Source organism: Coregonus clupeaformis, chromosome 30 (assembly GCF_020615455.1).
Source record: "Coregonus clupeaformis isolate EN_2021a chromosome 30, ASM2061545v1, whole genome shotgun sequence".
NCBI classification, from domain to species: Eukaryota; Metazoa; Chordata; class Actinopteri; order Salmoniformes; family Salmonidae; genus Coregonus; species Coregonus clupeaformis.
In genome coordinates, this window is record NC_059221.1 from 29,836,101 (window position 1) to 29,862,698 (window position 26,598).

A 26,598-nucleotide genomic window follows, 5' to 3' on the forward strand; every position below is an offset into this window, starting at 1 on the left:
GCTACCGCTTCAGCACTCGGCGGTCCCGTTCTGTGAGCTTGTGTGGCCTACCAATTCGCGGCTGAGCAGTTGTTGCTCCTTGACGTTTCCACTTCACAATAACAGCACTTACAGTTGACTGGGGCAGCTCTAGCAGGTCAGAAATTTGACGAACTGACATGTTGGAAATTTGGCATCCTATGGCAGTGCCAAGTTGAAAGTCACGGAGCTCTTCAGTAAGGCCATTCTACTGCCAATGTTTGTCTATGGTGATTGCATGGCTGTGTGCTCAATTTTATACACCTGTCAGCAACAGGTGTGGCTGAAATAGCCAAATCCACTCATTGTCCACATACTTTTTTTATATATATATATATATATATATATATATATATATATATATATATATATATATATATATATATTGTATTTTGGCTCTCACTGCAAAATTACTTTCACATTGTAGCCTAGTCCAGTGTAGGTATGCTGGATATATTTATGCTGTTATAATTAGTGTTATTCCAGGAAGGAACATCTGAATCTGTGAGCAGATCAGGATATGACTAATATTCTCAGAAGGGGGCTGAATCAATAACTTGATTGTGAGGCATTTGTTAAGCAACATGCAGGAATGTGATTGAAGAAACATTTCAGAGTAGCAAGTCCTTTATGAGGCAATCATGAAGCACACTGAGATAATTAGCAATTAACACATTGTGCATTATAGCATATGGCAAGTTGTACTTCTAAAAGGAAGTTCTTGCCAACACAATGATTACAATAGCCATCAACACTCAAACTCAGTCCATCTACTACTTCAGTTTAAATTCAACACTTTCAGGGAACCCAAGTCTAGGGCAAGAAATTAATCTCTTTGATACCTCAGAAGAAATACCTCAGAACGGTCTCCTCTCCTTTCCTTCAACTATATCTCAGTCTCTTCCAGGAAGTGCAGACTCCAGTGGGTCACATGCCAGAGAGAGGAGATTGACCTAATGACGTTTGGCTGACTTTCATCAAAGACGCCAAACATTTACCACACAGCCGGTCTCCTCCTCCTTCTCCCCGAGAGCATCTGCTCAGCTATAATGGGGCCCAATTTAAGTGTAAAGTAAGGAGAGAATAAAAAACAATTAATTGCACTTACAGAAAACAGTCTCACACGTTAAACATTCACAAGGCAAGCCAAGCCATATGAACACCACCACCACCCAACTACGCTTGTGTACCCCACTCAGTCTCTTGCTGATCCCTATAATGCACGATTCACATTAGTCCCAATATGACTGGGGCGGCGGGACAGTTTAAAGGGAAGTTGACAGAGCAGAACACTAGCTCCCTCTACTGGAGCAATTATTTTTGTGAGGAAGGCATAAATCAAATCAAATTGTATTTGTCAAATGCTTCGTAGACAGCAGGTGTAGACTAACAGTGAAATGCTTACTTACGGGTCCTTTTCCAACAACGGCGAGTTAAAGATAAGATAAAATAATAATAATTGTGACACGAGGAATAGGTAGCCATGTACTGTACATATACAGTGGGGAGAACAAGTATTTGATACACTGCCGATTTTGCAGGTTTTCCTACTTACAAAGCATGTAGAGGTCTGTAATTTTTATCATAGGTACACTTCAACTGTGAGAGACGGAATCTAAAACAAAAATCCAGAAAATCACATTGTATGATTTTTAAGTAATTAATTTGCATTTTATTGCATGACATAAGTATTTGATACATCAGAAAAGCAGAACTTAATATTTGGTACAGAAACCTTTGTTTGCAATTACAGAGATCATACATTTCCTGTAGGTCTTGACCAGGTTTGCACACACTGCAGCAGGGATTTTGGCCCACTCCTCCATACAGACCTTCTCCAGATCCTTCAGGTTTCGGGGCTGTCGCTGGGCAATATGGACTTTCAGCTCCCTCCAAAGATTTTCTATTGGGTTCAGGTCTGGAGACTGGCTAGGCCACTCCAGGACCTTGAGATGCTTCTTACGGAGCCACTCCTTATAATAATATGCCATTTAGTTGCCCTGGCTGTGTGTTTCGGGTCGTTGTCATGCTGGAAGACCCAGTCACGACCCATCTTCAATGCTCTTACTGAGGGAAGGAGGTTGTTGGCCAAGATCTCGCGATACATGGCCCCATCCATCCTCCCCTCAATACGGTGCAGTCGTCCTGTCCCCTTTGCAGAAAAGCATCCCCAAAGAATGATGTTTCCACCTCCATGCTTCACGGTTGGGATGGTGTTCTTGGGGTTGTACTCATCCTTCTTCTTCCTCCAAACACGGCGAGTGGAGTTTAGACCAAAAAGCTCTATTTTTGTCTCATCAGACCACATGACCTTCTCCCATTCCTCCTCTGGATCATCCAGATGGTCATTGGCAAACTTCAGACGGGCCTGGACATGCACTGGCTTGAGCAGGGGGACCTTGCGTGCGCTGCAGGATTTTAATCCATGACGGCGTAGTGTGTTACGAATGGTTTTCTTTGAGACTGTGGTCCCAGCTCTCTTCAGGTCATTGACCAGGTCCTGCCGTGTAGTTCTGGGCTGATCCCTCACCTTCCTCATGATCATTGATGCCCCACGAGGTGAGATCTTGCATGGAGCCCCAGACCGAGGGTGATTGACCGTCATCTTGAACTTCTTCCATTTTCTAATAATTGCACCAACAGTTGTTGCCTTCTCACCAAGCTGCTTGCCTATTGTCCTGTAGCCCATCCCAGCCTTGTGCAGGTCTACAATTTTATCCCTGATGTCCTTACACAGCTCTCTGGTCTTGGCCATTGTGGAGAGTCTGTTTGATTGAGTGTGTGGACAGGTGTCTTTTATACAGGTAACGAGTTCAAACAGGTGCAGTTAATACAGGTAATGAGTGGAGAACAGGAGGGCTTCTTAAAGAAAAACTAACAGGTCTGTGAGAGCCAGAATTCTTACTGGTTGGTAGGTGATCAAATACTTATGTCATGCAATAAAATGCAAATTAATTACTTAAAAATCATACAATGTGATTTTCTAGATTTTTGTTTTAGATTCCGTCTCTCACAGTTGAAGTGTACCTATGATAAAAATTACAGACCTCTACATGCTTTGTAAGTAGGAAAACCTGCAAAATTGGCAGTGTATCAAATACTTGTTCTCCCCACTGTAGGTAGGGGTAAAGTGACTAGGTAAGTCACTTTAACAGGATAGATAAGAGAGTAGCAGCAGCATATGTGGCGAGTCTATGCCTTGAGTGGCTGGAGTCTTTGACAATTTAAGGGCCTTCCTCTGACATCGCCTGTTATATAGATATAGTTATGTAGAGGTCCTGGATAGCAGGGAGCTCGGCCCCAGTGGTTTACACTCTGTATCGCCTTGCGGTCGGATGCCAAGCAGTTGCCATACCAAGCAGTGATGCAGCCAGTCAAGATGCTCTCAATGGTGCAGCTGTATAACTTTGTGAGGATCCTAAGGCCCATGCCAAATCTTTTCAGCCTCCTGAGGGGAAATAGGCGTTGTTGTGCCCTCTTCACTACTGTGTTGGTGTGTTTGGACCATAATAGATCCTTAGTGACGTGGATGCCGAGGAATTTGAAGTTCTTGACCCGCTCCACTACAGCCCCGTCGGTGTGAATGGGGCCGTGCTCGGCCCTCCTTTTCCTGTAGTCCACGATCAGCTCGTTTGTCTTGCTGACGTTGAGGGAGAAGTTGTTGCCCTGGCACCACACTGCCAGGTCTCTGACCTCCCTAGGCTGTCTCATCGTCATCCATGATCAGGTCTACCACCGCCGTGTCGTCTGCAAACTTAATGGTGTTGAGGTCGTGCGCGACCACGCAGTCGTGGGTGAACAGGGAGTACAGGAGGGGACTAAGCACACAAGCCAAGCCATATGAACACCACCACCACCCAACTATGCTTGTGTTCCCCACTCAGTCTCTTGCTGATCCCTATAATGCTAGCTAAATCTAGTATGGTTTCCTTTTGAGAATATATGAAGACATGGATTTTTGCATCATTATGTACAGCGGTTTATTTGTGATTTTCCAAAACATTATATACTACATACAATGCACATAATCAATGTACAATAGATCATCTTCAGAATAATAAAATAAACACAAAACAGGCAGTGATTGAACAAAGACAATGGTATTACTTTCAATTAGAGCATTGATATCATTAACAACAATGCCAAGGTTGTTGAAAGACCGTGTGAAGCATCGAGTCATGAGAATTACATGGTGTGCATGTATAAAAAAATAACTTATCTTGAGACTTTGAGATCAATTACAATGATCGATTACTAATGAGAAATGGTCTGTCTACCAGAAGTCAGTCAAAAAAAATCCACGTCCAACTAGTCCAAGAGTACACCAGTGTATGTTGTTTTTGGACCAACTGTTCACAAGATCAATTGATGTTTCATCTTCAACTAAATACAATAATATTGACCTTTGAGAATGTATCAAGGATAGCAGTTGGGATTAAAAACAAACATACAGAGAACTCAAAAACCAACAGTGCTTGCTAACAACTACGTACTGGCCTCCAACAGGAATAAAGCAGTCCAGATTCAGAACAGTTCACACCTCCTTCCATTCCAGTAACACTTCCCGACATTTACATTTTAGTCATTTAGCAGACGCTCTTATCTAGAGCGATTTACAGGAGCAATTAGGGTTAAGTGCCTTGCTCAAGGGCACAGACAGATTTTTCACCTAGTCAGCTCGGGGTTTCGAACCAGCGACCTTTCAGTTACTGGCCCAACGCTCTTAACCGTTAGCCAGGAGTATACATAGGCCTTAATAACAACCACAGCATAGCATGGCACTGAATATAATAAATAAGAGGAAGAATGGCCATTTGTTATATTTCACACAAATATACTGAACCAAATCCTCTCTGCAGAGCAATGCACCGTCTATATGAATGGAATAAAACCTGTCAGGTGTGACAGTGTATATATACATGTGTTATGTTGGCCTTATGTCCATCTCTCACCCCTGAAACTAAAGCATCACCTCAGCTTAAAAAATGTGAAGCATATTTGCGTCCGGTGGATCACCATTTGACATGTGCTTCCCAGTAGAGGTGAGCTGATGGTTATGTTCTCCTAACCCATAAAGATTGATTTGACAATAAAATAAATGTGAAAAGCCATTTGAACATGGTCTTAAATAAGATTTTTTAAAATGTGTTTCGTTAAACCCCTGATATTGTCCCAGGTTCAGGCTCCGGGTTGTAGGCACACCAAGGTAACTGAGCTATAATGTGCATTCCATGTTAAAAGACTGAAACCATTGGTGATTTGCTATAGTGATCATCAGTAATAGATTTCAGACAAAAGCCAGAGCACGGAGACAAACAAGTGCATCATTGGCAAAAACTGTTGGTGAAATAGAAGTGCATACTGAGTCTGTGCACATACTGTAGTACTGTATGCGTTTGTAGTACTGTATGCATTTGTAGTACTGTATGCATTTGTAGTACTGTATGTGAGCAAGAGCATATTAAAAAGAGGTAGCAGAGAACAATCAGAGCAAAAATAAAAAGATTCCAAAACAGTGAGCAACATTCATGCGACTACTCAATCTTTCCTCATCTCTCTCTATCCAAAGAAAAACTTAAATGCTTCTCAAGAACAAATCAAAGACGTAGGTAGATATAAACTGCCCAGCTTCATCAGTCATCACTACAGAGAACTGATTATATACACATTTTCATTGAATCCTTTATAGAAACCTTTTTAAACAGTACGCTTTGTTGGTAATGCACTGTGCTACAATGGTGCTGTGTCCTGTACGTCAATGTGATACAATAAAGACCTGGGTTCCAGAGCGATGAGCTAAGAGTAAGAGGGGCAGTAGACCACTGAGCTGAGGGCAGACTGAGCAGGCGACTGGGCAGCTGGCTGCAAAGCAGACACAGACAGCTAAAACATCAAAACAGGATCTCAACAGAAGCGTTTCATAAAGAAATCCTTAAATCTTGACACTACTACATCATACACATACTATGCAGATCGCTAACTGACGCTAACTGAGGCCTCTAGCTTGAGGAGATTATGTCATAATATCCCAGTTTACAAGCTGTCCAATCCCAGTTAGCATAAATGCGTTGAAGGCAACACTTAATACAAAGATGAGCCGTTTCAGCCCCCCCAACAGACAGAGACGTGGAGTGACGACAGTCTCCTCTTGATCTGTAGGCTTATTTTGAGGTGTGTTGAGGTAAATCATCCAGCATTTGAGAAGTAAAATGAATAAATACAATGAATTAGTATTAAAATAAGAACAGATTAAACACAACCATGCCAAAAATACATGTGCGGGTGGGAGAGGTAGTTTGTTTTGGTTAAAACAGTGCCTGGCGGCACGACTCCGTACAATAAACTCTAACAGGGATTCAGGATTCAGCTTGCTTCACACATCACCAGAGCAATACAACAGAGCCACCAAAAACCAGCAGCAACCATACAGGCCAAAACGTAGGCAGGGCCGCTTTGATCAGTGCCTTATCAGGAACCTGTCTGCAATCATTCACTGATCTTAACATTACATTTGAACGAATAAATATATTACCTTTATGTATTATTTTAGCCAATCCAGGTGATTTCGTAGTCAGTAAACCTGAAAAGGTACTGATCACAGAGACGCTGCCTAAACTCAGCCATGGTGACTGCATGATTTACATATTATTACAGAGTCATTCCTCGGCATCGCTTATTCCTCAAAAATACAAATACTGATTAGGACTGGACTTTTGACACAGTGGCAGCGGGAACCATTGACCGTTGTAGCCTGCCTCTTTTACACATGATTATCGTGCTGTGATAAGAAAAACCGACAGACACCCTGTGTAAAAACAATGGGATCCCTATACTGGGCCTGCAACACAGCCCTCTAGGCAGTTTATCTTCAAAAGAAACGGGCAACTTTTTGCTTGATAAAAAACAGAACACTCCAGAGGTTGCTGACGAAATGTCATGGTGTGTGTGAATGTATGAATGTGTGTGCCACTGTGTTACAGGTTTGGTTCCCTTCTATGCTATTATGAACGTTTTCAGTTTCATTGAGGTATCTGTTAAATGTTTAACAGAGTTTTGTAAGGCTACTGAGGTGGAGTTGCTGACCTGCGGTAGAGAGGGGCGCAGTTCTTGGGGCAGTCTTTCTGAGCCAGTTTGGCAGCAGGCAGAGCTCTTGGAGGAGTTCCTCCCATTAGAACCCCTGACCCTATCTTTCCTGCATTCCTTTACATGGGTTTATGTATATATGATAGAATACAAAAAAAAGATGCTTTCTCCACAAGACCTGATCTACGCAGTGGGGTCTGGACATCTGCTGCAATGGGAGAAAATATCAGACTTTGGGCCTTGAGCTCTGTACACCGCTATTCTGTGATTCTTAAACACTTCTATACAGTCACTCCTTTATTCACTCCAGAGCCCACCTCCCCAAACTCTCATCACGGGATCAGTTCAGTGTTAATCACTTCCCAGGTAAGAGACGTCACACCTTCCATCGGAGTGACATATCCAAAGCCGTTGCTCACAAAATCAGTCCCATCAGCCCTTGGTGCACTACAGCTGTTGAGTTGGGCCTGAATGGATGCTGTCGCGTTAAAGCTATGAAGAGTCCTGCCAGGCTGGCTGCTGTTCTATTGCAGAAGAGGCGTTGGCTGGCGTGTTGAAGAGAGAGGCATGCCCGTCGCTACGGTGACTGATTGATTGGCCTTTATTCTTGTCTGTTTGAGTTGAGGCAGTGTTAGTAGTAAAGAGCATGAACAAGATTATGTTGTCTTTTTCCAGGTTCTAACGGTATTGTAGCTTTACAGAGAAGCTTTACAGAGCAGCAGGTTGAGTCAGAATGTCTCCTCGGTATGTGAGAAGGTTTTGGTGCAGCGGAACGAATGCTGATGTCAGGAAACACAATCTCGAATTGAATAAAACCAATGAGTTTGCTCCCCCCCCCAAAACGTATATATAGCGGTCAAAGCTTATCTAGACCTCAAAGAGAGGTACAACATAAGAAAATAGCACATATCATATTTGCATATATCTCCAGAGCATTATTCCCAACAATTGAATGATCTTAGTATTTGCCTATTTTTTCCTTAAATGTACAGAAATAACAAGTGGTATTTACAGACAATGACCACAAGAGCGCGACCCAGACCTGCAGACTGAGCGAGGAAACACACACTTGTGATGTGCTGAACCTTCGACCTACTAAGGCCATAATACAGCTCTCAAACAGAAACTGGTGGGGGTGACATTGTAATTGTATTTTACCGTGAATAGAATTTGATCTAACCTTAAGAGCATCTGCAGATTTGATTAAAATGTTTTAGTAATTACTACAGTAATTATTACATCATGACAGACAGGTTTGACCGGCGATGACAACCGTTTTTCTAACACTCTCCCTTTTGATTGTAAGTTTGTGTACTATTACTCAAAATGTATATTGTACAATGAACAATATCAGGCTAACTTCTCCCTGAGGCGCGGCAGTTAACCTTACTAGGTTAGTTTAGCCATCTTATTTTAGCTAGCTAACCAATAATCCAGAATAATAAAATAGAAACATGTTGCTCTTTCCTCTTATGAAGGAAATAACTTTTAAAGTGTTAATTGTGTATATTTTGAAGTCTGAAAGGGGGCAACAGAACCAAATAGTTACCAGATTACCCACATATATCCTGTGTGTAGCCTACACTTTAACCGATACATTAATGGTGCCTTAAACACAGATCCCACTACTAAACACTCAGTCAGAGCCTGTACTCAACACCCTTTTGTGGTCATTCAGTATTCTCATATAGAAACATAAAAAATAGAAGGCCCCTTGCACTCTACTCAGGGTGTATTTGTGTGTGTGTGCGTGCATTTTGAAACACTATGTCAACACATGCACACACATTCATATCCACACAAATAGGGCCTACAAATCCTATAGTATACAGAGGATTACTTATCCATTTGTTTTAGTAGAAACAACCTTAAATATAGATATTAGCTTATATGTATGTATATATATTTATAGTTTAGTTATAAATACATTCTGTTCGAAATTCCCTTTTTCTTTTAAACGGGAAATTCCAACCTTATCGAAGCCCCTCCCTTCTCTCTTTACCCATAATACCCTGATTAACCCTCCAAAACCTTTTCTGTGACAGTGTGACTTTCCGGTTCATTCCGCTATTCCCCCTCAGAGACCCTTCCATCACCCCCATCGCTGAGCCATCTATCCAGCAACTCAACAAATGAACTCCTGGGGGTCCTCATGGGGGGGATCGTCTGTCCATCTCTTCTAACCAGAGGGGTGGTGGTGGGGGTCGGTGTGGCTGCTAGGACACCTCGCTCCCAAACACCTCCAGCACCAGCGGGGTGAGCTGCATGCTGTGCTCGGGCTGGAAGGACAGCGAGCGGTACTGTTTGGAGTGTTCCTCGTTGAGGCTGCGCAAATCGGCCAGCTTCTGGATCATCCTGGCGTAGAGCAGTCGTCCTCCTGGGTGGTTCACCCTGATGTAGGCCTGGAGCACCTCCGACAGACTGTCCTGGAGAACCTCAATCTTAGCGTGGTCCTGCACCCCTGGACGATCTACATCGAGGGGAGGAGGGAGAGGCCATTAAAAGTAGTGATGAAGAGATGGGAATGCACACAAAAACACCATACAAACATACACCGAGTGTACAAAACATTAGGAACACTATTCTAAAATTGAGTTGCACCCCCTTTTGCCCTCAGAACAGCCTCAATTAATCGGGGCATGGACTCTACAAGGTGTCGAAAGAGTTCAACAGGGATGCTGGCCCATGTTGGTTGACTCCAATGCTACCAACAGTTGTGTCAAGTTGGCTGGATGTCCTTTGGGTGGTGGACCCTTCTTGATACACACGGGACACTGTGGAGTGTGAAAAACCCAGCAGCATTGCAGTTTTTGACACATTTAAACTGGTGCGCCTGGCACCTACTACCATACCCCTTTCAAAGTCACTTAAATCTTTTGTTTTGCCCATTCACCCTCTGAATGGCACACATACACAATCCATGTCTCATTTGTCTTAAGTGTTAAAAATCATTCTTTAACCTGTCTCCTCCCCTTCATCTACACTGATTGAAGTGGATTTAACAAGTGACATCAATAAAGGATCATAGCTTTCACCTGGATTCACCTGGTCAGCAGGTGTTCCTAATGTTTTGTACACTCCGTGTATAACCAAGCACATGCTGAACTTGTGTGCACAAACACAAGGCATACATGTACAAACATTTGTAAAGCATACACGAACAAGCACACATGGCAGCGATCAGGTAGATACCTGGAGACAGCAGGCAGATGGCCATGAGCAGCACGTGTTCCTCCTCATGGAGGTTGAGTTTCTTCAGGCCCACCTGGAACTTCACCAGTGGCTCCAACAGGTCCAGAGTGTGACCCGCTACAAGGAGGGGCAGACAGGGGGCCGTTTGACATAGTGAGTGAACTACAGTGCCTTCAGAAAGTATTCATACCCCTTGACTTATTCCACATTTTGTGTTACAGCCTGAATTAAAAATGGATTAAATATATCTAACAAAGTGAAAACATTTTTTAGAAAATTAAATGCAGAAATCTAATTTAGATAAGTATTCATGCCCCCTGAGTCAATACTTTGTAGGAGCAATCTTGGGCGGCAATTACAGCTTTGAGTCGTCTGGGGTATGTTTGCATCAGCTTTGTACATCTGGATTTGGGGATTTTCTCCCATTCTTCCTTGCTGATTTTCTCAAGCTCTGTTAAGTTAAATGGGGAGCGACGGTGAACAGCAATCTTCAAGTCTTTCCATAGATTTTCAAATGGGATTCAAGTCTCGGCTTTGGCTGGGCCACTCAAGGACTTTCATATTCTTGTTTTGAAGCCATTTTAGTGTTGCTTTGGCTGTATGCTTGGGGTCATTGTCCTGTAATTTTTCGCCCCAGTCTGAGGTCGTTTGCACTCTGAAGCAGGTTCTCATCAAGGATTTGCCTGTATTTGGCTCCATTCATTGTTCCCTTCATCCTTACCAGTCTCCCAGTCCCTGCAGCTGAAAAGTATCCCCAATGATGGAGACCACTGTGCTCTTGGAACCTTTCAACACTCTAGAAATAGTTTTATACCCTTCCCCAAATATATGCCTCATCACAATTATATATCTCGGAGATCTACAGACAGTTCCTTGAACTTCATCGTATAGATTCTTCTGACATGCACTGTCAACTGTGGGGCCTTATATAGAATGTTGTGTTTCTTTCTAAATCATGTCCAAACAATTGAATTGGCCACAGATGGACTCTAATCAAGTTGTAGTGACATCTCAAGGATAATCAAAGGAAATTGGATGCACCTGAGCTCAATTTGGAGTGTCATAGCAAAGGGGTGTGAATACTTACGTAAATGAGATATTTCTGTATTTTATTTCAAATAAATGTGCAAAAATGTCTAAAAGCATGTTTGCACTTTGTCATTATCGGGCATTGTGTGTACATCGGTGAGAAACAAAATCAATTTAATCAAATTTGAATTCAGGCTAACAAAATGTGGCATATGTCAAGGGGTATGAATACTTTCTGAAGGCACTTTATGTAGTGTGAAGAGTGTATGTATATTTATATATATGTGTGTGTGTGTGTGTGTGTGTGTCTCTCTCTGTCTCCGTGTGTCTCTGTGTCTCACCCTTGGTGACGTCGTTGATGCAGTACTTGAAGTCAGGGCCACCACCACAGCTCCAGGACATGTCCTCTAGGTTGAAGGACTGGTTGGAGCGTAGCATAATGATCTCGATGGCACTTGACTTGAGCAGGGCGATCTGGTCCTCAGCAGTCAGCCCTCTGGAAACACAATAACATGTATTGAATCAGCATGACACCATACCAAGGCTGGAATATTGGAGCCGATTGGACAATGCTGTTCATTTATTTCCTAACTAAACAAACTAGTTCTTATCCTTGAAACTGGAATTGCAGGATTGTCTGAATAAAACTACAATTCTATTTCCATCTCATCTCTGGCAGGATGAGTGAATCAGCACTGTTCTTTAGAATGTTCTAGGGGAGGAGAGAAACAGGAAGGACTGGATGTACAATGCATTCTATGGTTACCGGGACGACTGCGTTCCACTGTTTCCTATTGAGCATGAGCACACAGGGGCATGCTGTTCTATCTACCATATCCCCTCCACCCACATCTCTCCCTCTCCCCATCCATATTCACACACCCGTACAAAGGTTAACACCAAACTAGAAAATGACATTACCTGAGGTAAATGTGTGTACTTGCTAGTCTTGAAGCATATGGTTGTGAAAGAGTAGTGGTCGTGCAAGTTGAAAAATGGAGGCGCACAAAGAAATTTAAGAGCACAATGAAAAATATTTGAGGTAATAAAGCTAGAATCTTTCATATTTCTAGGCACACTGGTGCTCCAAAATGTAAATTCCGGTTGCACAGCAAAATATTTAGGCGCATATGCGAGTAAAATGGTTGCACTGTAGAGCCCTGTAGTAGTAGTGACTGCAGTAATTATAGGGTTTTCATAGGCCTATGGGCTAGTATTGGCAAAGATGATCTAAATGATATACTAACAAGATACTGGACTGACCGCTCTAACAATGGGAATACATGTCTGCAAAGGCGGAAGGGCAGGCGGGAGAAGGTGGGATCAGTCGGGAACATTCTAGCCAATGAGAGGGCAAATACACGCGTGAACAACAGGCACAACTCCGATATAAAGTCATTTGTCTCAAAGTTACTGGAATGCCACGTGCGTACATTCGTCCACTTATCACTACATCCGTAAAAACCTAAACATTGAGAAAATTATATTCGATCAAATAAGCCTCACGTAGCAAATGAGCAATTCGATTTAATGTTGACCATTGAACCCCATACAAAAATATCCCCACTTCCACTGGTTAACACTGTATTTTCACGCGGACAGGTTCTCACTTTGCCTCTTCCTTCTGGTTAGAGTGAGCTATTTTGGGGTGGCTTGTAGGTGTGGAGTTATTATAGTGGCCTAGTTTAGTAAGCATGAGTGAATACTATTAGCGTCATAAGCCATATGTGTTTTTAAGCTCTCAAAATGTTTTAGTTTGAACATTCTGTGGCAGTGATTTCACTTTAGAATGCTGAAGCCTGCATTTCGCCATTGAAATGAATGGGGATACAACAAGCTTTATAGTTGATAAAGTATGAATGGTAGCAAAAAGCTGTGTTAAAGGTGTTTTCACACTTGGTCCCTTTCAGAAATGTATTGTGAACTGTGTGGTTCACTTAATTTTTTGTGCACTGTGAACACTCCAAAGGAACTCTGACCCCTCAAAACCTTGAGAGGTGGTCGGAGTTCAGTTTACTTGAATTCCGGGGTCCGGTTCCCTTTGTTAGGGCAATGTGAACACAAAGCTCCCCAGGTTCGATTGATATTATTCCCACACCACACTACTGAAACACTGTTTTCTCCTGCCATAACCCCTCACATCAGTGCCACAAAAGAGAGAAGACGATGTGCAGATTCCCAGAAAAAAATGTGTGCTGTTTTTGGATATTGATTAGCGATTGTCAAGGATGCACAGAAATTCCAAAATATGTGTAGACTTTTTAGTTCAGATTATTTGTTTGCAATATGTGATCTATAGGCTAAGAGTGCATCATAAGCTGTTTATTTGATTGTGGGGTTTGAATAGTGTTTGAAGACAATAACATACTTGGTGAGAATCACAACATAGGATACAAAATCTATTCTAGCTCTTAAAGGGGCAGTAGCCTCCATTGGGTTTACAATTTTCATTTACAGCATTATTTAATCTGCAATTATTATTCTGCTATGTATTCTGTTAAGAATAATATTTACATGATAATAATATCTTCCGATTACAACTATTATGTCTCAACTTTTACTAAATGAAATCTATTAGCTTCCAAAATGCAAGTAGGTATATGTAGCTGTCCGATAACACGTTCTGATTAAATGGCTTGTCCTGCACTTTGTAAAAACCCAGAGTGCATTGACAGAATTTTGGAAAAAGATCTTGGTTCCTTTCTAAACACAGCAATGTGAACGCAAAGAGGACTCGGACTACGAAATAGGAGAAAAGAAGTGGCAAAAAGGTTGAGTCCTCATTCAAAAGCAGGGCAGTGTGAATACAAAGAACTGAGTTATTTGGCTTTTCTTTCTCTCCCATAGTTCAATTTAAAGAGGACTGAGATCTGTTACTTTAAAGAGGACTGAGATCTGTTACTTTAAAGAGGACTGAGATCTGTTACTTTAAAGAGGACTGAGATCTGTTACTTTAAAGAGGACTGAGATCTGTTACTTTAAAGAGGACTATGTCAATGTTGGGAGGGTGTTTGTCGCTTAAACGGACCAAGAGCAGTGGCAAATCCAAATTTTGCCTTTAAAGTATATGGGGCTTATGTAAATGTAAAATTATTATAGTTCAAAAAGTGTCAACAATCATGGCATGTTCTGTACAACATGTTCACTGACTGCATACATCTGGGGAGGGGATGGATCGGGAACCTTAATTGAACACGTCATGTGTTGCACTCACTCTGTTCCAGCGTATTCCAGGAATAGCACTGAGCCGTACCCGCCGGAGGTCCTAAGTGTTTATGAAATGCCTTACACACACACAATAACACACTGTACCAAAGCATGTAGCTATGCAATTAATGAAGTCGTCCACCCACAGAAATAACTACTACAGACTTAATGGATAGTAGGAGCCTGACAAAGATCCACTCTCGGATCTAAATGTTGTTGTGTAAAGATACAGTATATGGTGGAGCAATCATTTGTGTAGGTCCTACACAATCCCTTTAATTTACTATAGAAGGGCTCCAGGGTGAAGTTTCTACTACATACAGATCTAGGATCAGCTTCCCCTTCCCCAATCCTAACCTTAACCATTAGTGGGCAAAATGCAGAACTGACCCAAGACCAGAAGGCACATGATATGCTAGAGTCCCACCTGAAGCCAGGGATCATCTTTGCGAAGCCGATGACCTTTTGGATGCTGTAGCTGACCAGGTCAGCCAGGTGGGGCAGCATGGAGAGCTTGGAGCCGTCGTCCTCACTAGAGTCTGGACTGCCTGCACTGTCCTGGTACATCATCAACAGACTGCTGAATTTCATCAGCTTGGTATCCACCGACTCTACACAGGGAGAGATAATAAAGGTGTTTAATGGAGATGGTCGAAAGAGAGGAAGGGATTAAATATGGGAGAGAGAGTGGCGTTCAATAATAAAGAGAAAGGAGAAATTTAGGAGTTAATGGGGAATGTGAATGAGTGAGAGATGTCAGTGGCAATAAATGGTTGCTAAATGAAGCAAAAGGTTTACAATGAAATAGTACAAAAGGCCAGTCCACTCCTCCAGGGCCCGGTTTCCCGGAAGCGATGGAACTTAGGCTTATGAGTGCTTTAACGATGCATCTTTCCTACAACAGCCGAAGATGTAACATGCAAAGAGAACAGACACTAAAAGTGCGTAGTTGGAGCATGTGTCGATACTGATAGGATCGAAAGAAAGGCAGTGCTTCTCTCCGATCATCTTTCTCAATTCAAATCTTACCTTAACATTAGTATTATTTCACAATCCCTACAACTGATCAGCTCCTAGAGAGATATTACCACCTACGGCTAAAAATATTGAGGCGGCTTACTCTAATGCTTATCCAATACAATTCTAATGCTTACCGCACATTAAAGGCTATACATTATGAAATATATTGAGACAATTTACAGACAGTAGCCTACAAGTAGCAAAATAGAACTCAATTTATTGAACATTAAATGTATTTCAATATGATTGAAATAGGTCTATAGCCTACTGCATTTACAGTATTCATACCCCTAGACTTATCCACATTTTGTTGTGTTACAGCCTGAATTCAAAATTGATTACATTTATTTTTTTCTCCGCCATCTACACACAATACCCCATAATTACTTGTTAGATATTACAAGCTAGAAGCACAAGCATTTCGCTACACCCGCAATAACATCTGCTAAATACATTTTTAGAAATTTTACCAAATGTATTGAAAATTATATACAGAAATCGAATTTACATAAGTCTTCACACCCCTGAGTCAATACATGGTACAATCACCTTTGGCAGCGATTACAGCTGTGAGTGTTTCTGGGTAAGTCTCTAAGAGCTTTGCACACCTGGATTGTACAATATTTGCACATTATTATTTTTACAATTCTTCAAGCTCTGTCCAATTGGTTGTTGATCATTGCTAGACAGCCATTTTCAAGTCTAGGCATATATTTTCAAGCCGATTTAAGTCAAAACTGTAACTAGGCCACTCAGGAACTTTCAACATCATCTTGGTAAGCAACTCCAGTGTAGATTTGGCCTTGTGTTTTAGGTTATTGTCCTTGCTCCTTAGTCCTTGCCGATTACAAGAATACCCATAACATGATGCAGCCACCACTATGCTTGACAATATGAAGAGTGGTACTCAGTGATGTGTTGTGTTGTGTTGTGTTGGATTTGCTCCAAACATAACGCTTTGTATACAGGACATAAAGTTAATTTCTTTGCCACATTTTCTGCAGTTTTACTTTAGTGCCTTATTGCAAACAGAATGCATGTTTTGGAATATTTGTATTCTGTACAGGCTTCCTTCTTTTCACTCTGTAATTTAGGTTAGTATTGTGGAGTAACTATCCATCCTCTTTTTTCTCCTATCACAGCCATTAAACTCTGTAACTGTTTTAAAGTCACCATTGGCCTCATGGTGAAATCCCTGAGTGGTTTCCTTCCACTGCGGCAACTGAGTAAGGAAGGACGCCTGTATCTTTGTAGTGACTGGGTGTATTGATACACCACCCAAAGTGTAATTAATAACTTCACCATGCTCAAAGGGATATTCAATGTCTGCTTTTTTATTTTACCCATATACCAATAGGTGCCCTTCTTTCCCTGGTCTTTGTGGTTGAATCTGTGTTTGAAATTCATTGCTTGAGTGGGGGACCTTACAGTTAATTGTTTGTGTGGGGTACAGAGATGAGGTAGTTATAAAAACACGATTATTGCACACAGAGTGAGTCCATGCAACTTATTATGTTTTTGGGAAACCGGGCCCTGAGTGATTGAGGTTCCTAGAGCATGTAAAGAAAGCTGCAGCACATTACGCAATTTTGTAATGTAGGTGCAAGGCAGGGACACGCGTGTTCAAAAGACAGCCAGGCAGGCATGTTATAAAAGGCCAGCAAATGTATGGTACACAGCAGCTGCATAATAAACCTCAGTGGTGTGTGATTGTAAATTCTTCCATAACTAAGTTATGGCCTTCAGTTCTACCCCAGCAAAGTAAAGGAGACCCTTGAGAGACTTGTCAATGCCGACTAGGGTAGTCTTACACATCTTGTTGATGGAACATTTGATTGTGGTGCATGTATACTGTGTGCCTGCGCGTAAGCATGTATAAGCACCTTCACCTGGTGAGTGGTTGAAGGAGTCTGAGGAGGCATCTGACAGCGAGTGAAGGGAGGCTGCACGACTGGCACTGCGTGTTACTGGGCCCTCTCGCACCGGGGGCTACAAACACACAACACATGCATTTAACATATAACAAGAACACAGTGCGTCTGCCTTGTAAAGTGCACATAGGAGTGACTGACAAAACAACAGACCCATAATCACTTGAAGTGAAAATGGTAAAACATTAAATGAATGTAATGCAACATCTGTGATTTCATATCCCAATAAAACACAGTGGGGGAAAAAAGTATTTAGTCAGCCACCAATTGTGCAAGTTCTCCCACTTAAAAAGATGAGATAGGCCTGTAATTTTCATCATAGGTACACGTCAACTATGACAGACAAAATGAGAAAAAAAAAATCACATTGTAGGATTTTTTATGAATTTATGGTGGAAAATAAGTATTTGGTCAATAACAAAAGTTTCTCAATACTTTGTTATATACCCTTTGTTGGCAATGACACAGGTCAAACGTTTTCTGTAAGTCTTCACAAGGTTTTCCACACACTGTTGCTGGTATTTTGGCCCATTCCTCCATGCAGATCTCCTCTAGAGCAGTGATGTTTTGGGGCTGTCGCTGGGCAACACGGACTTTCAACTCCCTCCAAAGATTTTCTATGGGGTTGAGATCTGGAGACTGGCTAGGCCACTCCAGGACCTTGAAATGCTTCTTACGAAGCCACTCCTTCGTTGCCCGGGCGGTGTGTTTGGGATCATTGTCATGCTGAAAGACCCAGCCACGTTTCATCTTCAATGCCCTTGCTGATGGAAGGAGGTTTTCACTCAAAATCTCACGATACATGGCCCCATTCATTCTTTCCTTTACACGGATCAGTCGTCCTGGTCCCTTTGCAGAAAAACAGCCCCAAAGCATGATGTTTCCACCCCCATGCTTCACAGTAGGTATGGTGTTCTTTGGATGCAACTCAGCATTCTTTGTCCTCCAAACACGACAAATTGAGTTTTTACCAAAAAGTTATATTTTGGTTTCATCTGACCATATGACATTCTCCCAATCCTCTTCTGGATCATCCAAATGCACTCTAGCAAACTTCAGACGGGCCTGGACATGTACTGGCTTAAGCAGGGGGACACGTCTGGCACTGCAGGATTTGAGTCCCTGGCGGCGTAGTGTGTTACTGATGGTAGGCTTTGTTACTTTGGTCCCAGCTCTCTGCAGGTCATTCACTAGGTCCCCCTGTGTGGTTCTGGGATTTTTGCTCACCGTTCTTGTGATCATTTTGACCCCACGGGGTGAGATCTTGCGTGGAGCCCCAGATTGAGGGAGATTATCAGTGGTCTTGTATGTCTTCCATTTCCTAATAATTGCTCCCACAGTTGATTTCTTCAAACCAAGCTGCTTACCTATTGCAGATGCAGTCTTCCCAGCCTGGTGCAGGTCTACAATTTTGTTTCTGGTGTCCTTTGACAGCTCTTTGGTCTTGGCCATAGTGGAGTTTGGAGTGTGACTGTTTGAGGTTGTGGACAGGTGTCTTTTATACTGATAACAAGTTCAAACAGGTGCCATTAATACAGGTAACGAGTGGAGGACAGAGGAGCCTCTTAAAGAAGAAGTTACAGGTCTGTGAGAGCCAGAAATCTTGCTTGTTTGTAGGTGACCAAAAACTTATTTTCCACCATAATTTGCAAATAAATTCATTAAAAATCCAACAATGTGATTTTCTGGATTTTTTTCCCTCAATTTGTCTGTCATAGTTGACGTGTACCTATGATGAAAATTACAGGCCTCTCTCATCTTTTTAAGTGGGAGAACTTGCACAATTGGTGGCTGACTAAATACTTTTTTCCCCACTGTATATATAGCAAAAAAAGTGAGAATGTGAGTGGCTAAGCTAGTTTGATCAGTACAGACCCTGAAGCATGAGAAGTCTGAGTAGGAGTCGTCGTAAGTCTTGTGGTGGGCCTCCACCAGTGAGGCGATAACCTGGCTCTGCTCGTCATTCAGTCTTGGTCTCAGGGCCTCCCGCGCTGCCTCCTCCTCCTTCCTCTTCTGGATAAGATCCTTCTTCCTCTGCACCTCCTCATCTGTCAGGATGACTGGGGGAGAAAGGGAGGCGAGGGGGAGACGGGTGAGAAGAGGAGTGGTGGGAGAGAGAGGTAACACAGCTAGCCTGATTGCCTTTCACAGGAGCCTCTCAGATCTACTGACAACAGTGGTCGATAAGTGAGTTTCTATCACTTGCTGATAGTTTTCTTCACACAAACAGCAGCTATGAGAGAGGGTTGAAACAAGACTCAGTAGAATGCGTGTAGGTGTATGTTCTTCCAATGAGAACCACCATTAGCACCACAATTGCACTGAAGTGTCATCTTAGCTGTTCTGTTTCTCAAACTAATCTGACACAAACCACAAACTCAATTTACATACTGCCAATGTTCCATACTGCGGTAAACTACTACAAGATGATACACAAAGCAATGGAGGAATCAAATCAAAATAGAAATGTACCAGACAGAGGCTAACTACACATTAGAAAATAAATGGAAACTAAACTAGAAGCTAATTTTAGTTTCAATGGATGAAACAAATAATCATATAAAATGTACCAGACAGAGGCTAACATGCAAAACTCACCGGACACGTTGCGTTTGCAAGCGTTGCAAAATAAATGTACACACACATACATGTTATATAATAATTTCAGCGCCACCGCTCACGGGCGTGCCCGAGCATCTGCGTAGCCAAGCACTAAAACAGAACTTGGTTCTAGTTGAGACACCTGACGCGCTGCAAGTCCCGCTTCTCCCATTTACTCATTGGTTTTCAGGAGCATACAACCCCACGTGGGTATTTGAAAGATGAACGAAGAGAGATTAATAATAGATAACTACGGTAACTAAAAAGTCAGAGAGCATCATTTTGAGGTCAATTACTCTGCCATTCTCAAAGTCATGTCCACCAGTCCTTGACTTTTCCTAAATAAGTCTATTCAACACACTGTTGTTAGAATTTCAATATCAGAGTTTTTAGGAGGACATGTCATTTCCCCCTGCTCTTCCTTCACAAGTTGGCTGCCATCTGACAATGGCCCATCAAAACTACACCTAAACTATACCAAAACTAATTTCACACATAGGCCTATAATAATAGATGTAGCCTAAATACCAGATTAAATTGGCAATAGTCTGATGGGTGACAATATTATCAATTGCCTTGTGAAGAGACTGCAGCGCAGCGTTGGTAAATGACCAAAAAGCTACGTTTTCCAAATTATCCTTCAGCCAAGTAAGACGTTTTGATTTCATAACATATAGGAAAGAACAGGTTCTAAGGTTTCTAAAACATACATTTGCCAAATAACTTAAAAATACGGCAAAGTATCACATTTTTGTAGAACATTACAGCCGCTATTCAATACATTCTACATGTGAGCATAGCCATAGGCTACTAAGCACAGACTAGTAACATAATAAAACTTAAAATATGATATTCTGTTAATAATGCATTTCTTTGTGATAGTGTATAACACTTGAATTGTGATGTTGTGGTTTTTGGTTTTTACATATAGCCTACAGTAACAAACTAATATCATTTTTTCTTGCGTATTCTAATGGTAGACCTACCTAAAACCTTCATAAACACAACCAAATGATACATTTTTATATATGCTATTGCAAAAAAGTATTTATTAGACCAGGGTTGCCCAAGCCTGTTCGTGGAGAGCTACCCTCCTGTAGGTTTTCGCTTCAACCCCAGGTGTTACTAACCTGATTCATTTACATTTACATCATTTAGCAGACGCTCTTATCCAGAGCGACTTACAAATTGGTGCATTCAACTTATGATAGCCAGTGGGACAACCACCTTTTTTTTTTTTTTTTTTTATGTATGGGGGGTGGGGGAAGAAGGATGACTTTATACTATTCCAGGTATTCATTTACATTTACGTCATTTAGCAGACGCTCTTATCCAGAGCGACTTACAAATATTCCTTAAAGAGGTAGGGTTTCAAGTGTCTCCGGAAGGTGGTCAGTGACTCAGCTGTCCTGGCGTCATGGGGGAGCTTGTTCCACCATTGGGGTGCCAGAGCAGCGAATAGCTTTGACTGGGCTGAGCGGGTACTGTGCTTCCGTAGAGGTAGGGGAGCTAGCAGGCCAGAGATGGATGAACGTAGTGCCCTCGTTTGGGTGTAGGGTCTGATCAGAGCCTGAAGGTAAGGAGGTGCCGTTCCCCTCACAGCTCCGTAGGCAAGCACCATGGTCTTGTAGTAGATGCGTGCCTCAACTGGAAGCCAGTGGAGTGTGCGGAGGAGCGGGGTGACATGAGAGAACTTGGGAAGGTTGAACACCAGACGGGCTGCAGCGTTCTGGATAAGTTGTAGATTAATATTATCAACCTGCTAATTATTAGAATCGGGTGTGCTAGATTAGGGTTGGAGCAAAAACCTACAGGACGGTAGCTCTCCAGGAACAGGGTTTGGCAGTCCTGTATTAGACTGTTAGAATGCATTGGCTCAGAACGGGATTGCTAGATGCCCAGCTTGATGCTAGATGCCAAGACTATGGGTAGAAATTCTACACAGATCCAGCAAAAAAAAGGACCATATGCATTTCAGGTAAAATAACAACACAATGTTCATCTCCCAGGTCAAACTAGCTAGCAATAGCAAGCGAGCTAAATGTCCATGAATGTTTGTGTGTTTGACATGCCCCCAAATTAATATACACTGCTCAAAAAAATAAAGAGAACACTTAAATAACACAATGTAACTCCAAGTCAATCACACTTCTGTGAAATCAAACTGTCCACTTAGGAAGCAACACTGATTGACAATAAATGTCACATGCTGTTGTGCAAATGGAATAGACAACATGTGGAAATTATAGGCAATTAGCAAGACACCCCCAATAAAGGACTGGTTTTGCAGGTGGTGACCACAGACCACTTCTCAGTTCCTATGCTTCCTGGCTGATGTTTTGGTCACTTTTGAATGCTGGCGGTGCTTTCACTCTAGTGGTAGCATGAGACGGAGTCTACAACCCACACAAGTGGCTCAGGTAGTGCAGCTCATCCAGGATGGCACATCAATGCGAGCTGTGGCAAGAAGGTTTGCTGTGTCTGTCAGCGTAGTGTCCAGAGCATGGAGGCGCTACCAGGAGACAGGCCAGTACATTTACATTTTACATTTACATTTTAGCAGACGCTCTTATCCAGAGCGACTTACAGGAGCAATTAGGGTTAAGTGCCTTGCTTAAGGGCACATCGACAAATTTTTCACCTAGTCGGCTCGGGGATTAGAACCAGCGACCTTTCGGTTACTGGCACAACGCTCTTACCCACTAAGCTACCTGCCGCCCCCTTTTGAATGCTGGTGGTGCTTTCACTCTAGTGGTAGCATGAGACAGAGTCTACAACCCACACAAGTGGCTCAGGTAGTGCAGCTCATCCAGGATGGCACATCAATGCGAGCTGTGGCAAGAAGGTTTGTGTGTCTGTCAGCGTAGTGTCCAGAGCATGGAGGCGCTACCAGGAGACAGGCCAGTACATCAGGAGACGTGGAGGAGGCCGTAGGAGGGCAAAAACCCAGCAGCAGGACTGCTACCTCCGCCTTTGTGCAAGGAGGAGCAGGAGGAGCACTGCCAGAGCCCTGCAAAATGACTGTGTCTGCTCAAACGGTCAGAAACAGACTCCATGAGGGTGGTATGAGGGCCCGACGTCCACAGGTGGGGTTTGTGCTTACAGCCCAACACCGTGCAGGACGTTTGGCATTTGCCAGAGAACACCAAGATTGGCAAATTCGCCACTGGCGCCCTGTGCTCTTAACAGATGAAAGCAGGTTCACACTGAGCACATGTGACAGACATGACAGAGTCTGGAGATGCCGTGGAGAACGTTCTGCTGCCTGCAACATCCTCCAGCATGACCGGTTTGGCGGTGGGTCAGTCATGGTGTGGGGTGGCATTTCTTTGGGGGGCCGCACAGCCCTCCATGTGCTCGCCAGAGGTAGCCTGACTGCCATTAGGTACCGAGATTAGATCCTCAGACCCCTTCTGAGACCATATGCTGGTGCGGTTGGCCCTGGGTTCGTCCTAATGCAAGACAATGCTAGACCTCATGTGGCTGGAGTGTGTCAGCAGTTCCTGCAAGAGGAAGGCATTGATGCTATAGACTGGCCCGCCCGTTCCCCAGACCTGAATCCAATTGAGCACATCTGGGACATCATGTCTCGCTCCATCCACCAACGCCACGTTGCACCACAGACTGTCCAGGAGTTGGCGGATGCTTTAGTCCAGGTCTGGGAGGAGATCCCTCAGGAGACCATCCGCCACCTCATCAGGAGCATGCCCAGGCATTGTAGGGAGGTCATACAGGCACGTGGAGGCCACACACACTACTGAGCCTCATTTTGACTTGTTTTAAGGACATTACATCAAAGTTGGATCAGCCTGTAGTGTGGTTTTCCACTTTAATTTTGAGGGTGACTCCAAATCCAGACCTCCATGGGTTGATACATTTGATTTCCATTGATAATTTGTGTGTGATTTTGTTGTCAGCACATTCAACTATGAATAGAAAAAAGTATTTAATAAGATTATTTCATTCATTCAGATCTAGGATGTGTTATTTTAGTGTTCCCTTTATTTTTTTGAGCAGTGTATATTGAACAAAAATATAAAACGCAACATGGAAAGGATTTGCCAAAATACAAAAGTAGGCCTATGTTGTAGTAAAGTGATCCTCCTGTGTGGAACAACAATGCCCCCTAAACTGGAAGGTCATGTGGGTTCTCTTCACGTCAGATTTCAACCCCAGTGAGTCAACTCATCTGCTGAGTGGAGATCCAGCAAAGATCAATCGAATTCTGTCAATTACGGAATTGCAGTATAGAACCAAACATCAATGAAACACCCAGCAGACAGTCGCAGTCCATGAACAAATATACTGAACTGACACACTGACAGCTAATGTGGGGCAGCAAAGTCCAGCTATGATAAGACTACGCTAGATTTTACTTTGGCCACCATCACTTTTCCTTTAAGAGTCACATTAACATGCCCATTAAAACCCAAGAAGCTAGGCACTTACATTCAAGCACTGGAAGGGCTCACTAAGCATTCACAGAGTGGAGCTGTCAATGAGCGCTCAGCGCTCACCACTCAGTGTTCACAGCTTGTGTTCACACATTCATTGGCCGGGCATCTAACACAGGCTCGTTTAATAGCCCAATGCAGAAACACAAAATAAGCTCCCAAAGAAACTGTGTTCATCTCCTAAAATAAAAGGTAGAGCACCTCACATAGGCACTATTAGGCAGAAACCACAAGAAATCCTAAACCTATACTGAACAAAAATATAAACGCAACGTGTAAAGTGTTGGTCCCTTGTTTCATAAGCTGAAATAAAAGATCCCCAAAATGTTCCATACGCACAAAAAGCTTATTTCCCTCAAATTGTGTGCATACATTTGTTTACATCCCTGTTGTGAGCATTTCACCATTGCCAAGATAATCCATTCACCTGATCAGTGTGGCATATCAAGAAGCTGATTAAACAGCATGATCATTACACAGGTGCACCTTGTGCTGGGGACAATAAAAGGCCACTCTAAAATGTGCAGTTTTATCACACAACACAATGCCACAGATGTCTCAAGTTTTGAGGGAGTGTGCAATTGGCATGCTGACTGCAGGAATGTCCAACAGAACTGTTGGCAGATCATTTAAATGTTAATTTCTCTACCATGAAACGTTGTTTTAGTGGCCTGCATACTCAGACATGTCACCCATTGAGCATGTTTGGGATGCTCTGATCGACGTGAACGACAGCGTGTTTTAGTTCCCGCCAATATCCAGCAACTTCGCTCAGCCATTGAATATGAGTGGGACAACATACCACAGGCCCCAATCAACACCCTGATCAACTCTATGCAAAGGAGATGTGTCGCGTTGCATGAGGCAAATGGTGGTCACACCAGATAATGACTGGTTTTCTGATCCACGCCCCTACCTTTTCTTCAAGGTATTTGTGACTAACAGATGCATATCTGTATTCCCAGTCATGTGAAATCCATAAATTAGGGCCTAATTTATTTATTTCAATTGACTGATTTCCTTATATGAACTTTAAACTCAGTAAAATCTTTGAAATTGTTGCATGTTGCGTTTATATTTTTGTTTTGTGTGGTTGGTTCACAGTTGGCTTTGATATTTTAACCTGCGTGTCATGATCACGTCTGGTGTGGATGAACAAAATCAACATGCACGTGGCCAGTGTAGTCATGTAACTGCTTCAAGTTAAGGTCAGTTGGTAGAGCATGGCGTTTGCAACGCCAGGGTTGTGGGTTTGATTCCCACGGGGGGCCAGTATGAAAAAATATAATAATGTATGCACTCACTAACTGTAAGTCGCTCTGGATAAGAACGTCTGCTAAATGACTAAAATGTAAATGTAAATGTAAGTTAGCCTTATAAATAAATAGCAACTAAAAGCTAAAAGCCTTTTCTAAGTGAGTCACATGTGAATCAGCTTCATGGCAAGACAATCCTGTTTTGCCTGATGCTTTCTAAAAACTCCTGCTCACATCATTTGCACAAAATGGCTTTTGCGTTATTCATGCAAAAAGCTTTCCGGACCACCCTTGTCAGAAAATGTATTACGCAACTGTAAAACAAATGTTGGCTGTTTCAAGCTCACATGCTGACAGATCAAGTTAACAGCAGCTGTGCCTGTGGTAGATGTATTTTATGTTTTTGTCTATCATTTGCCAAAAGTCTTCCCACTGTGAACAGCAAATTGAAGGAAACGTAGGTGATAAAACAAAGAGTCTTTGGGAGCTGACTAACCACAACCAGGCAGCTGGCTCGTGTTATAGTGCATTCAGAAAGTATTCAGACCCCTTCACTTTTTACAGCCTGAATTCAAAATGGATTAAATTGGGGTTTTCCCCTCGCCAATCTACACACAATACCCCATAATGACAAAGCAAAAACAGAAAATGTTTGTAGAAAATGTAGATTAAATATCACATTGACATAGGTATTCAGACCCTTGTTGAAGCACCTTTGGCAGCGATTACAGCCTCGAGTCTTCTTGCGTATGACACTACAATCTTGGCACACCTGTATTTGGGGAGTTTCTCCCTTTATTCTCTGAA

General features: G+C 42.6%; 1 protein-coding gene across 4 annotated transcripts in view; it reads right to left on the reverse strand.

Annotated features, from left to right (window-relative positions):
* Positions 1-4,674: 4,674 nt before the first annotated feature.
* Positions 4,675-26,598, reverse strand: part of LOC121545591 (vitamin D3 receptor A-like) — a 91,291-nt gene continuing 69,367 nt past the window's right edge. For 2 of the 4 annotated variants that reach the window (XM_041856253.1, XM_041856254.1), the window contains 6 exons: positions 19,356-19,540; positions 17,439-17,538; positions 14,957-15,140; positions 11,664-11,818; positions 10,294-10,410; positions 4,675-9,571 (listed from right to left, as the gene is read on the reverse strand). In XM_041856253.1, coding sequence (XP_041712187.1) covers positions 9,318-9,571; positions 10,294-10,410; positions 11,664-11,818; positions 14,957-15,140; positions 17,439-17,538; positions 19,356-19,540 — 995 coding nt within the window. In that variant the 3' untranslated portion in view covers positions 4,675-9,317. Of the gene's footprint in view, positions 9,572-10,293; positions 10,411-11,663; positions 11,819-14,956; positions 15,141-17,432; positions 17,539-19,355; positions 19,541-26,598 lie in introns of all 4 variants that reach the window. The other 2 variants (XM_041856251.1, XM_041856252.1) reach the window with 1 other exon arrangement.